This window comes from Sciurus carolinensis, chromosome 9, assembly GCF_902686445.1.
Source record: "Sciurus carolinensis chromosome 9, mSciCar1.2, whole genome shotgun sequence".
Classification (NCBI taxonomy): Eukaryota; Metazoa; Chordata; class Mammalia; order Rodentia; family Sciuridae; genus Sciurus; species Sciurus carolinensis.
In genome coordinates, this window is record NC_062221.1 from 29,575,735 (window position 1) to 29,587,864 (window position 12,130).

Genomic DNA, 12,130 nt, shown 5'->3' on the forward strand with positions numbered 1-12,130 from the left:
TGTCCCTTAGTTGTCCCCACCTCCCTTTGTGGTAGGGGAAAGTCCCCCTGTGTTGAGTGTCTTTTGACACAGTTTATCTTTGTTGGTCAGATCAGGCCCCTTCCTTCTCACCTTCTGTTTGTCAAGGGACTGTGTTTAACTGCTTGTAATTTTCCATTCTGCTCTCTCCTCAAGCTCCCAAGTAATTTTACATTTAAAGCGAAATACTGTATTTTGAAAATGAATCACCAGGATTTTCTACTTTTCATACTCCACATGGCACTAGTAGCATGTGTATGACTGCCCTCTTTGCACTACAGGAATAGAAAGACACTATATAGGGAAATTAGATTTGAAAGGTCAAGTAAGACATCAAAAAAAGTATTCAAGTTCTAACTGCTACTAAAGAGGGTGTTAAAAAAGAGGGTAGCATCTTGGTATTAAGTAGGAATAACCCTCAGGGTCCAAAGAAACTAAAAGAGAAGAAATACAAAAACTCTGAACAGACTGGATAAATTACCCAGAAGCTCCCAAGAGATACTGGGAAACTATTGGGAGACAGCTTCTTAGAACAGAGAGAGTTCATGAAGTGTAGGAGACCACCTCAAAATAGGGCCAGTTGTACTCAGAGGTTACAGAATATATGGAGAAAATACTCAAAGTACTAATTGAATTACAGGACACATAGTTTTAGATGGGACACAAGTTTTGCCTGAGCTGTGTGAACTCCTCAAGGTATGTGAAACATGCACACCTGTCCAGGCCCCAAAAATGAAGATAAGAGACACAAGGCATAGCAAAAAGTGAAACTTTAGTTTAATAAAGGTCTTACAAGAGCATGTACCTGGTGGTCAGGGACACACAGATTGGGTAGAACCAACATTTTATCTCCTAGAGAGCAAGTTCCCTCCCCTGGGTCCTCACTGACTGAGTACTATGGGGTGTATAGTTTTCCCAAACATTATCTAGGTTTTACAGTTGCCTATTGGGTTATTTAAAGAAATATACTTTTAGTTGTCCCCAACTGTCACGGTCTTAAGCCCCCTTGCTCTTCTTGACCAGCGACAAGGGAAGGGGACACTCCCCAACAAGGCCAGACCGGGATAGGTAGGGCCGACTGACCGCCCGCATGCAGCCCTCCCTGCAGAGGACAATCAGGGAGACCAGTCACAGCAGGAAATTGTTTATTGAGAAAAATCACACAGCTTTTATGTAGGGTGGAGGCTAGGTGGGAACCAATCAGCTTAAAGGTCAGCAAGGCATGGGGGGGGTTCACGCAGGTGAGAGTCCCATAGGACTATATGGCAAGTTCGAGCTGATCACGTTCACAGAACTGTTGTTAGCCAATCCCTGACGGTGGTCTGATTTATTGTCATTAACCTTTGAAACCGCCTTTGGGGCCTTGATCTTGCTCCCTCGCCAGGGAGTAAGGAGTCAGCCTGAGTTAGTTAACATGTCATTAGTCCCAACACCCAACTCAGTTTGTTTTCTTCTGGAGGTAAAGTCCTCTTGGATTGAGTGCCTTTTGGCACATTTGTAGTTTATCTCTGTTAATCAGATGGTGGTGGTGGTGGTTGGGCCTCCTTCTCATCTCCTGTTTGTCAAGAGGCTGTGAATTTTTCCACTTCAGTGTTAACTGCTTGTAACTTTTCATTCTGTTCCCCCCTCCTATTACTTGCATCCCAAGTAATTTTACATTTAAGGCTAAATACTGTATTTTGAAAATGGACCAATGAACTTTCTATTTTTCACAAAGGAAAAGATTTTTGTTATCTGGAATAGTATCTGATTCATAACAATGACTCAGTATTTAATGAATGAATGACTATTAAAGGGGATACAGGTAGGACAATGATAAGTCACAAACTGGTAGGGTAACGAGTTATAATGACATCCAATTCAGGTAGGTGAAGGTGAACAGAATTACTTTTAACATTTGATGCTCTTGTTGAGCACCAAATTTTTTGAATTCTTGTCCCATAATGGAGATTCCCCAATCTATAACTCCAGGAAAAAGTCCAGAAAAATCTGTTAGAGAAATATCTGAGGCAGAAGACCAAAGGAAGAAGGCAGCCGTATCCAATAATAGTTCTAGTTCTACATAAAGCAAATGTAGGTTCAATTTAAAAAGTACAGTGTTAGTGTAAGAGGGGTCTACTTCATGCTTTGTATATAATAATCCTTACTGCACTACCACTGTGACTTATTTTAAAATGGATGTGTTTTTCTCTTTCTCTTTTCCCTCTCCCCAAACATAGGGGAAGCAAAATTAATCTTCTGCCCACCCTAGGCTGACTTCTCTGTCCTTTGGCTCATAGACTGCAAGAATGAAGGAATCCAGACTTTGGAGTTGGCACCTGTAGATCTAAGAAATGACTATCTCTCAAGGCTGCAAATGAATTTTGACTCCTAACAGGGCACAGCTGAAGAGTTGCTTTTGTTTTACCTCTTTAAAAGCCCACTGTTCCCCTGACAGTAAGAATCACAGTCACAATGTATTTTTCTTTGCTAGCAAAGCAACCAAAAAAATGTTTTTAGCCTGTTTTCTCAAGGTCTTATCCTTGTTATTGGAAGGGCACTGGGAACAAAGACTAAGCTTTTAGACTGAACTACTGGCGTCATTAGAAACTCAACAAATATTCTGGAAAGGAGGAGGTCAGGAACAGAGAATAGGTGCCAAAAGAGAAGTATCTTTAAGAAAAGCTACTTCTCACCTGAGATATCCGGACACTGAGGATAGTACCTTGAGGGACACACATCAGCCATCTTGATTCTCACTGAGAACAAATTTTAGAAGCAAGGGCAGCTTCAGCTCAAAAACCTGCCAAGAATGATTCTAAGTGGAAGTTTAACAGTGGTCCCTTCACTTTCTGAATATAGCCCTAGTTGCTCTAAGGCTTATTTTTAAAAAGAACATGTTTTTTTCCTCTCTCTTTCCCCATCTCCCCTTCTCTAACAAGATTAGGGAGACTGTGTTATCTTTTCCTCCCCTAGTTAATTGCCCTTGAACACACCCACTACAGGAAGGAGATGCCTGCTAAAGATCTGGGAAGTGAATATCTTCCAAAGTGAGTCATAACACATCATCAGGGTGCCCTGGGACCAGAGCATACCTGGAATGTAACCCTTGAAGAGTTCCTTTAAAACACCCCTGTCCCTCCTGATGGGCACAATCATAGCCTCTGGGACAGGAGTCCCTTGTGTTTCCCCTTTGCTAGCAAAACAATAAAAGAGCATTTTCCTTTTTCTCAAAACTGTGTCCTCATTATTAAATTGACATTAATTGACACTGGGGACAAGGACTGCACTTTCGGCTACAGAAGCATGTGTGAGGTAAAGGGACTCCCATCAAGCCCCACAAAACTGATGTCCTGGGCCTGAGAAAATCCACATCATAAGGCAGTAGACACTGAAAAAGCCTTTTCACAAAGAGCTGCAGAAATTTTGTCATTTAGAGCCCACCCTCAATGTAACACCTGGGTGCCAGTAATACAGAATACCAAGGGGGAAATGGAATTAAGAAATTTCAAAGACGATCTGGTATCTTTGTTTTAAATGTCACTATCTAGAGATGGGGCTAGACACATACAGATGTCTATTCAGATACAATGAACACAGGTCATAATGAAGCCAGAATTAAGGGCAGGTAGTTAGTGTAGAAATAGGAAATCGGGTCAATTTGAGGAAATGAAGCCATGACCCCATCTGCCTCTGGAAGTTGGAGACTGCCCCTGGAAGAATGGAATATCAAGGAGTTCCAGAGCCCATTGATTACCAAATTTACCTGCCTTTATCAAGGAGTGCAAGCATGGAGCTGCTAATTAATGCCCCCTGGGCCCTTGCCTGCCTGAATCACCTTGGCCCTCCCCCTGCCCATGGCTTCTCACTTAATGCAAAACCAGGCCTAGTCCTGTAGGCAGGAAGGAGAGATAAGGGGGAGAGAACTAGAGAACAAAAGAGACCCTAACCTATAAAAGATGGAGGGTGTGCTCACTTCTTGGGACTTTAGAACATCAGCCATGGCCCCCTTCTTCCTGCAGGGAGAAGTCTGTATTATTACCTTTAAATAAAACCTGCTTAATATGCTTGCCTTGGCGTGCTTCTCTAGTACTCAATCTTCAACATTAGAAGAAGCAGAACTCGTCACTGGTAAAGGGCGGTATCAATAACCCCTTGGTGATTTCTCCCGAGTTTAGGTTACACAAGTTGAGACTGAAAAACTGCACAGAACTGCTAGGAGTCTCAGTGAAACTGAATCAAGAGTTTCTCAGTTCACTCACCATCTTTTAGGTATCACTAAATCTTTTAGAGTCTTTGATTACAGTGAGAACTACTAGAGACAAAATTTTGCCTGAGATCAGCTACTAGCAGGGGTTTGGACTGTTTTCTAAATTTGTGGATGTGGGACAGTGCTGTGATAAACCTCTATGTCCTATTAATTGTTTGGATTCTTTTTGCTGTTGCTGGTGAGGTTTATAAGAGATCTGGCAATGAAATTAAGTAGCATAGGTAGAAGTCAGGCATATTTGGTTCTTACACTAAACTAATTATGAATTAATCACCAGCTAGACAGGTAGAAAAGGGACTTTCCTGAGGAATAACCTTGTACAAACAGGCTGCCAGCACTGCAGACCCTCCTTCCAATATCCAGAAGTGCAAAACAACAAACACTGTAGTTAAACGAGGAAATGTTTTTTAATTGATGGCAGTTTCATTCTTCTAAATCTCAGGGATGCCCTGCAAGAAAACACTTTACACCCTTATTATACCTGTCACCAGTAGCCACAACTGGATCCCTCTCCGTTTCCAATGCCACGACCATTCTCCCAAGATCCTCTTCATACATCATACCACACACCAGGAATAACAGCCCCCCCACGCCTTCTCGTCTCCAGGACTGCTTTAGTAGACCCTGCCGATTTTGGCCCTGGCCAGACGCGCAGCGGCACCTCGCGGCAGAGCTCAACACACACAACCTCATCCTGTTTTCCGGCTTGGCCCGCTGCATCACGGCTGCTAAGCAACTGTGCAATGACCCCAGGGAGGGCTGCCCGGTCGGATGCCTGAAGGACCCCGGCAGGGCCGCTCAGGCTAACTAGCGCAGTTGCCTGGTGGTTTGGAATTGCGGCGGGAGGATCAGGTGAACCGCAACAAGGGGTCCGAATAGCCCGAGAATCTGGGGTGGGCTTTGGTCCTGGCTACAGGGGCCGGGGGACCTAGAGAATGAGAGGTCTTGGGCGGTTCCACAGCTGAGGCCAGGAGTCTCGGGGAGTGGGGGGCGTGGCCACAGGTGCCCGGGCGGAGTCGGAGTTGAGTAGCTGCACGTCCCTGCGGCTAGCGGGAGAATGAGGAGCTTGATGCTGCTGTCTCGGAAGCTGAGCGGTGGGCCCCTCAGGTGTGCCTAGGCAACTTTTAAAATTTGTAATTTTCTAGGGGTGTGTGTGTGTGGGAGAGGAGGAGGGAGGGAGGGACTGGTAGGCGGGCAGGCAGGCCTAGGCAACTTTTAAAATTTAATTTTTCTAAAAGAGTGATCTTTAAGTCGAGTGTTTCTCTACTTAACATTTGTTTTAAACCAAAATCCAAGTAGCCATAACCTGACTGGCGTTGGGAGCCGCATCCTTTCTGCAGGTCCCATGCCCTCTCTCTGGAGACACCCTTCTCCCCCTCACACCCAGCAGGCTGGCATAGCCGGGTCCGGATCTCTCTGATTTACCCAGCAAATACTGTTGAGAACTGGCTATGTGCTAGGCACTCTGAATAGGGGGCACTGATTCGATGGTGAGGGAAACAGAGTCAGGGAAGATATAACTAAAGGACTTATGCAAGGAGCCGTGAGAGGTTATAATGGGGGAAGTGAGCTAAGATCTAGTGAGCCAGGAGGAGGTAACCAAAGGAATGACTCGTGAATCTGAAAATGCCACACACAAAGGCATTTCTTTCAGGCTAGAAAGTCTTTTAAAACTGAAAGACTCGTGATTGGAGCAAAGGAAAGTTAAGGAGTTTGGGGTTCAAGATAAGGCTAGAGAGTTATCCAGGAACCAAATCATGCAAAGCCTGGTAAGCTATGGTAAGGATTTAGGGGCCTTATTGTAAGAGCAGGGTATACTCTAAAGGGTTAAGAAGGGGAATAATATGATTAACTTTGCATTTTTAGTTTACTCTGGCTTCTGTGAGGAAAACATATTTAAAGAGTGGCAAGACTTGAAACTGGGAAATCAGTAAGGAAGTTGTGACAGAAGTCCAAGGAGGAATAGTGGTATCCTGGACTGGGGTGGTAGCAGTTTGCGGGGAGAGGTTTGTATGGATTTTGAGATGTAGTGGGTGAGTAAAGTTATCAGAACTTGGTAATATGGAGGGTGAGGGACTGGAACTTCACCTTCTGGGGTATTGAGTAGAGTGGGTTGGCTGCTCTTATCTGGTTAGTTTGGATTTGGCTTCATAGTTTGAACATCAAATTTAACGCTGTAGAAAAAAACATGAAGGGATTTTAGCATAGTTTTTATTTGGGCCAAACTGTAGTACAACCTCTGATGTGATTGTCATGCCAAAAGAAATGAGAATGTTGTACAGATTCTGTACCTGTGTATTCATGGAAACCTCTGTATTTGTTGGCAAATTAGAAATAATATTGAAATGAACATTTTGAGACCTCACCTTTGCTCATGCAGAGATGATCAATTTCTCACATGTAAATAGAATTTCACAGTTGGGAGAGACCTCTGATTCTTAATCCTCAGATTATAAAATATTTTTATGTTAATCATGTCTTTTCTGCAATTATTTATTGAGCTCTTATACAATGTTAGGCTCTAGGAATACAAAGATGAATAGAAATATGACTGTGTAGATTCAGATTGACAATAAAATTGATGGAGCATCTTTGTATTTGGCTGTTTTAGTTGCTTCAGATACAAAATAGTTACAACTAGTCCCTGACCTTGAAGTTGGATATCTATAAGCATGACCACTGAGGTCAACTGAGCATATTGACAGGTTTGATATGGGTGGGGAAGATATTGACCTATCCATATTAGATAAGAGATGGTGGATTGCCAGTGTACATTTTGGTACTCTGGTGACACCCCAGTTCTTGTGAATCAATCTTCTAATTCTAGAATAGATAGGGCAGCACTATGGGATAGAGGTCTTTAAAAGTGGGATCAGTCATTTTACTCTTATGGCTAGGCTGTTCAGGAATATAATTATAAATATTGTATAAAATACAGAAGAAAGTTTGGAGGGGAAGAGAGTTATCAGCAAAGGCAGTGTTTAGACAAATTTCTCTTGAATGGGTCCTTAGGACCTTACAGTAGCACAAACTATACTATATACTCCATAGAGTAACCTACCTCTTCCATGAGTCCAAATAGGCAAGTAAATAAGTAATGTATACAACCTTATAAGGTACCTGTCAGGTGATTTTTTAGTATCAGGAATAAGGGGCACTGGTTGACTTGAGTAGGGAGGGGTGGGAGTACAGTACCAATGAGTCCTAATCCAGTTCTCTAATGGCAGGAATGAGATGACCTCAATCTTGCGAAGCCCTCAGGCTCTTCAGCTTACTTTAGCCCTGATCAAGCCTGATGCAGTTGCTCACCCATTGATTCTGGAGGTAAGAATGAAAGTTAAACCCCTGCTGTTACTCCCTGGGCATTGCTACCATGTCACATGCTTTAGGGCCACTTATGACTACCAAGACCTGTGCTAGGTGATACAGAGGCAAAGCTAGGAGTCATGAACTCTGATCCAAAGAAGACTGAAACTCTGTTGAAGAATTGGGGCAGATTTAAAATAAAAGAAAAAACCCAATAAAATAATAATAATAAAAAAGACCTCAAGTTAGTATATACAATTGTCTCCCACTACATAACATGTTACCACAAACTTGACAGTTTAAACAACACTCATTTATTATCTCACAGTTTTATAGTTTAGAGGTCCTGTAGACTTGGCTGGGTAATCATTTAGAGTCTCACAAGGCCAAAGTTAAGGTATGGGTCCTTATCTGGAGTGTCTAGGGAAGAATCCACTTCCAGGCTTGCTAAGGTTTTTGGCACAGTTTATTTCCTGTGATTATAGTACTGAAGACTTGTTTGCTTGGTGGAACTGCTCTCAGTTTCTAGACCACTTCCATTCCTCATCACATGGTGTGCTCTATCTTTAAGACAGCAACAGTGCACCTAATCCTTCTCATGTTGCAAATCCCTCTGGTTTCTTCAGCTCTTAGCCAGAGTAAACTGCTTTAAAAGGGTGCATGTAACTAATTAGGCTCAGCTGGATAATTTTCCTTTAGATTAAAGCAAAGTGCACTGATTAGTAACCTTAATTACATCTGCAAAATACCTTTTATTATGTAATGTGACAATCATATTTTCCCATTCACTGTCATGGGGATTGGAGTGGGCTGTCTGGCTGATAATAAATGTTTGCACATCATTAGTGGTATTTTGAAATGATAGAACTGAACACTGATAAGAGAGTGTAGAATTAGGATGAGGGCAGAATGGCAGAACCTTAATGAACTCTAATATTTAGGAAGGGTTTTAACAAGGAATAGAGACAAGGGAGGGATCATGTTAGGATTCTACTACCCATATTTTGATTAAGTAATTGTTGAGGACCAGTGCTCAGTAAGCTTGTTGTGGTACAGAGGAAGACCAAGTGGCGAGTCTCAATTGGGTCTCAGAGGAAGGGTAGACTTTGGTTAGTGCCATAAGGACAGGTGTTCCATAGAAGAGAGAGGCTGTGGTGGGTTTGAGGACTGTAGGTGACCAGGGCTAGTGTAGAGAATTAGAAATGGCAGTGGACAAGGAAAGTGCGGCCTTGAGCCCTGGGCTAAAGTGTTTGCCCTTCATTCCATGAATAATAGGAACTATCAAAAGCCTGACCAGAATATAACATATAAACTATAGAATTTTCAGTCTATCAAGTGTGATAGTTTGGAGAGAATGAAACACAATGCAGGACCATGTACAAGACTTTTATGGTGATAGGTGTGGTGGGTCCTCTGGGCTTCAACTCAAGGGAGTGAGGAATGGAGAGGTAGAAACAGAACTTTCTGTTCCCTTGCACTCAAGGGTAACATTCTGGCTATGTGATTGAAGGTCTTGATCTCACCCCACCTTCTTTCTTTTCTGACCCACTGTGTTAGCTGTCTGAGGTTGTAACAAAATTCCTGAGATAAAAACTTAAAAGGAGGAAAGATTTATTTGGGTTCATGGTTTCAGAGGTTTCAGTCCATGATACTTGGTTGGCTCTGTCACTTTGGACCTGTGATGAGGCAGAACATCATGGTGGGGAGTGTGTAGTGGAGCATAGCTACCCACATCATGGCAGCTGGGAAGTGAAAAAGAGAGAAGAAAGGGTTTGGGTCCTTAATGATACTAACTTCCCTTTAACCCACCTTCTAAAGTTTTACTGCCTCCCAATAGCACTATCCACTTGGGACAAAGCCTTCAACACATGAACTTTTGGGGGGGACATTTAAGGTCCAAACCTTAACACCCACCAATGGGACAGACCCTTCAGTCTTTAGTTCTAAGGGGTTCTCATGGTTTCTATTTGTTAGCCTGGGTCTCCTGATTGATTTTTATCTTTGGGGTGGTGTTTATCCAGGCTGTTCATCAGCAGATTCTGAGCAACAAGTTTCTTATTATACGAATGAGAGAACTACTATGGAGAAAGGAAGATTGCCAGAAGTTTTATAAAGAACATGAAGGTAGGACTGATAGTCTTCTGAATAGAAGATTTCTCAATCCTAAGAGGCTTCTCAGATTTTCCCTGGAACTTTAATGTTCCATGTTCTCTCTGACCTACCAGTTGTGTAAACTTGCAATCTTTTTTTTTTTTAATTATTTTTAGTCATTTATTTTATTTATTTATTTTTATGTGGTGCTGAGGATCAAACCCAGTGCCTCATACATGCTAGGCAAGTACTCTACCACTGAGCTACAACCCCATTCCTGCAACCAATCTTGTAGTCTTGGTTTATACTGAAATATTTTATGATTGTCAGTATTTTATTTTCCTAGGAGGGTTCTAACTCATAGTCTTAATCAGAAACTTAATTTTATGTCCTGATAATAATATCAGTAGTTAACATTTAGTGTTTATTCTTTAATTATTTTAATGCTCATTATTTCACTTAATTCTCCCCAACAATGCTAAAAAGTAGGTATATTTCTATCTCCAGTACACCGATTAGGAAACTGAGTGGGGAGCTTAATGACTTACCTGAAACTACAGAGGCTGTAAATAGTAGAGCCTAGATTCAGAAGCAGGAATGTCAGACTTTAAGGCCCCTTTTTTTTCCCCTTCCCCCTCTAAAGCAGTGTTTATTATTTCAGGTAAGGAGGTAGAAATAGAAAAATTTATCTTGGGCACCTGTATCTTCATGAAGGTGTTCTCTCTTTGCAGGGCGTTTTTTCTATCAGCGTCTGGTGGAGTTCATGGCCAGGTACTTCTAATTTAGTCTTAGCATCTTTATCCACTAGGTATATCTTCTCTGCACAAAAATAGAATTGTTAACTTCATTAACTGTCTTTAAAATTGTAATCAGTGTCAAGTATGAGGACACAGAGCTTGGGGCTCTGACTAAGCCAACATTGACCTGTTTGGCACCTGTCTCATTGGTTACTGAACCAGTGACTGTAAGTGTATGGTTGAATGCTGCGTGGCAACTCTGCTGATCTCTTTGGCTCTTGTATACCAGCAGTGACCCTCTATCAACTTCTGTTTGAAGCAGCATTAGTTCTGAGCTTGAAAGACAATGAAACTCTCAGGATGCAGTATGCCTTTACTTATGAACTGCTTATAGACTGGGTGACTAGATTCCTTACCTGTGTTCCTTTTGTTCACAGTGGGCCAATCCGAGCATACATCCTTGCCCACAAAGATGCCATCCAGCTCTGGAGGACACTGATGGGACCTACCAGAGTGTTTCGAGCACGCCACATGGCTCCAGATTCAATTCGTGGGAGTTTTGGCCTCACAGACACTCGAAACACTACCCATGGCTCAGGTGAGTCTACCTCCCTTGTTCAGAGCCATAAATAAGGAAGGATGGGTTGGGGTTTATGGTTGGGCTATATGGTAAGGTTGATATACATGTCCTTCCAATGAACTCTCTTCCTATTTATATTTCTGGCCTTTTGTAGCTGTTTCAACTGATGTGGCTGAGTTTTCTTTACATGCCCCAGGACTGAGGTTGGGTAGACTTAGGTTTCTGAACCTGCTTATGACTGTCTCTTGCCTGCATCCTGCACTCCCTGTGGGAATACTTATCTATTTTACCTTCCCTTGTAGACTCTGTGGTTTCAGCCAGCAGAGAGATTGCAGCCTTCTTCCCTGACTTCAGTGAACAGCGCTGGTATGAGGAGGAGGAGCCCCAGTTGCGCTGTGGCCCTGTGCGCTACAGTCCAGAGGGAGGCATCCACTGTGCAGCTGGAACAGGAGGCCTAGGACCAGCCTGATGAGGGCCTATCAGTCTATGAAGACTGGCAGCAATGCCCAGACTTTTCTCTTAGACCTCTGGTCCAGAACATTCTCATGGGACCAGGGAAGCCTGGGCTCATGGTGCTATTTCTGCTTGACATCACTGCTTGCTAGAGGGCCTAGCTCATCACTGCAGAGCCTCCAAAATCTAGCTATCTACCTCTTCTCTAGAATGTTCATGGCTTGTTAAAAAAAAAAAAAAAAAGATTATTATTTTTTTGACTGTTACGTATTCATCCTTCCTCAAGGAGGAGCTTACTCAGTTGACTTGTCTGGAAAATGCAGTGACTATATAAACAAAAATTTGGCTTGTCTTCCTTAATAAAAGCCAGTGTTCTAACTGAATTCTCAAGAGTGGGAGTACTACTCTGGGAGCTCTCTCTATCCTTAATTTAAGTAATTAGACCTTCCCTGAAGCTAGGTTTCAGGTCTGTGCTAAGTGAAGAGACTGACACACACATACACATGGTGGGCAGCTTATGAAGCACAAAAGACACCCAGCAATAGAGCTGAATGTGGATTCAAATCCATGCTATAACCCTAGCATAGGACTGTGTTCTGGAGGAAGAGGCACCTTATATTTGAACCAAGGTATATCTGTCAGTTGAGGCATGCTTTTATGATACACATTTTTTCTGATTTGCACAAAGGCAAGTTA

At 42.6% G+C, this 12,130-nt stretch overlaps 1 protein-coding gene across 4 annotated transcripts; it reads left to right on the forward strand.

Annotated features, from left to right (window-relative positions):
- Positions 1 to 5,058: 5,058 nt before the first annotated feature.
- Nme6 (NME/NM23 nucleoside diphosphate kinase 6) lies at positions 5,059 to 11,824 on the forward strand. Of its 4 annotated transcripts, none has more exons than XM_047564638.1 (6): positions 5,059 to 5,119; positions 7,495 to 7,591; positions 9,595 to 9,697; positions 10,396 to 10,435; positions 10,839 to 10,999; positions 11,284 to 11,824. In XM_047564638.1, exons 2-6 carry the CDS (start codon positions 7,502 to 7,504, stop codon positions 11,448 to 11,450), a joined length of 561 nt encoding a protein of 186 aa, XP_047420594.1. In that variant the 5' UTR covers positions 5,059 to 5,119; positions 7,495 to 7,501; the 3' UTR covers positions 11,451 to 11,824. The 4 variants fall into 4 exon arrangements, with proteins under 4 accessions (XP_047420594.1, XP_047420593.1, XP_047420595.1 ...); XM_047564637.1 differs by lacking the exon at positions 5,059 to 5,119 and adding an exon at positions 5,158 to 5,374; XM_047564639.1 differs by lacking the exon at positions 5,059 to 5,119 and adding an exon at positions 6,173 to 6,300.
- The last annotated feature ends 306 nt before the right edge of the window (positions 11,825 to 12,130 follow it).

Excerpts from the sequence above, each read along its gene's own strand:
- Nme6 (XM_047564637.1), top strand. The coding sequence starts at position 5,325 with ATGAGGAGCTTGATGCTGCTGTCTCGGAAGCTGAGCGGTGGGCCCCTC. Across the intron at positions 7,592-9,594 it reads CTCACCCATTGATTCTGGAG|GCTGTTCATCAGCAGATTCT; the intron begins GTAAGAATGAAA and ends GTGTTTATCCAG. Across the intron at positions 9,698-10,395 it reads GTTTTATAAAGAACATGAAG|GGCGTTTTTTCTATCAGCGT; the intron begins GTAGGACTGATA and ends CTCTCTTTGCAG.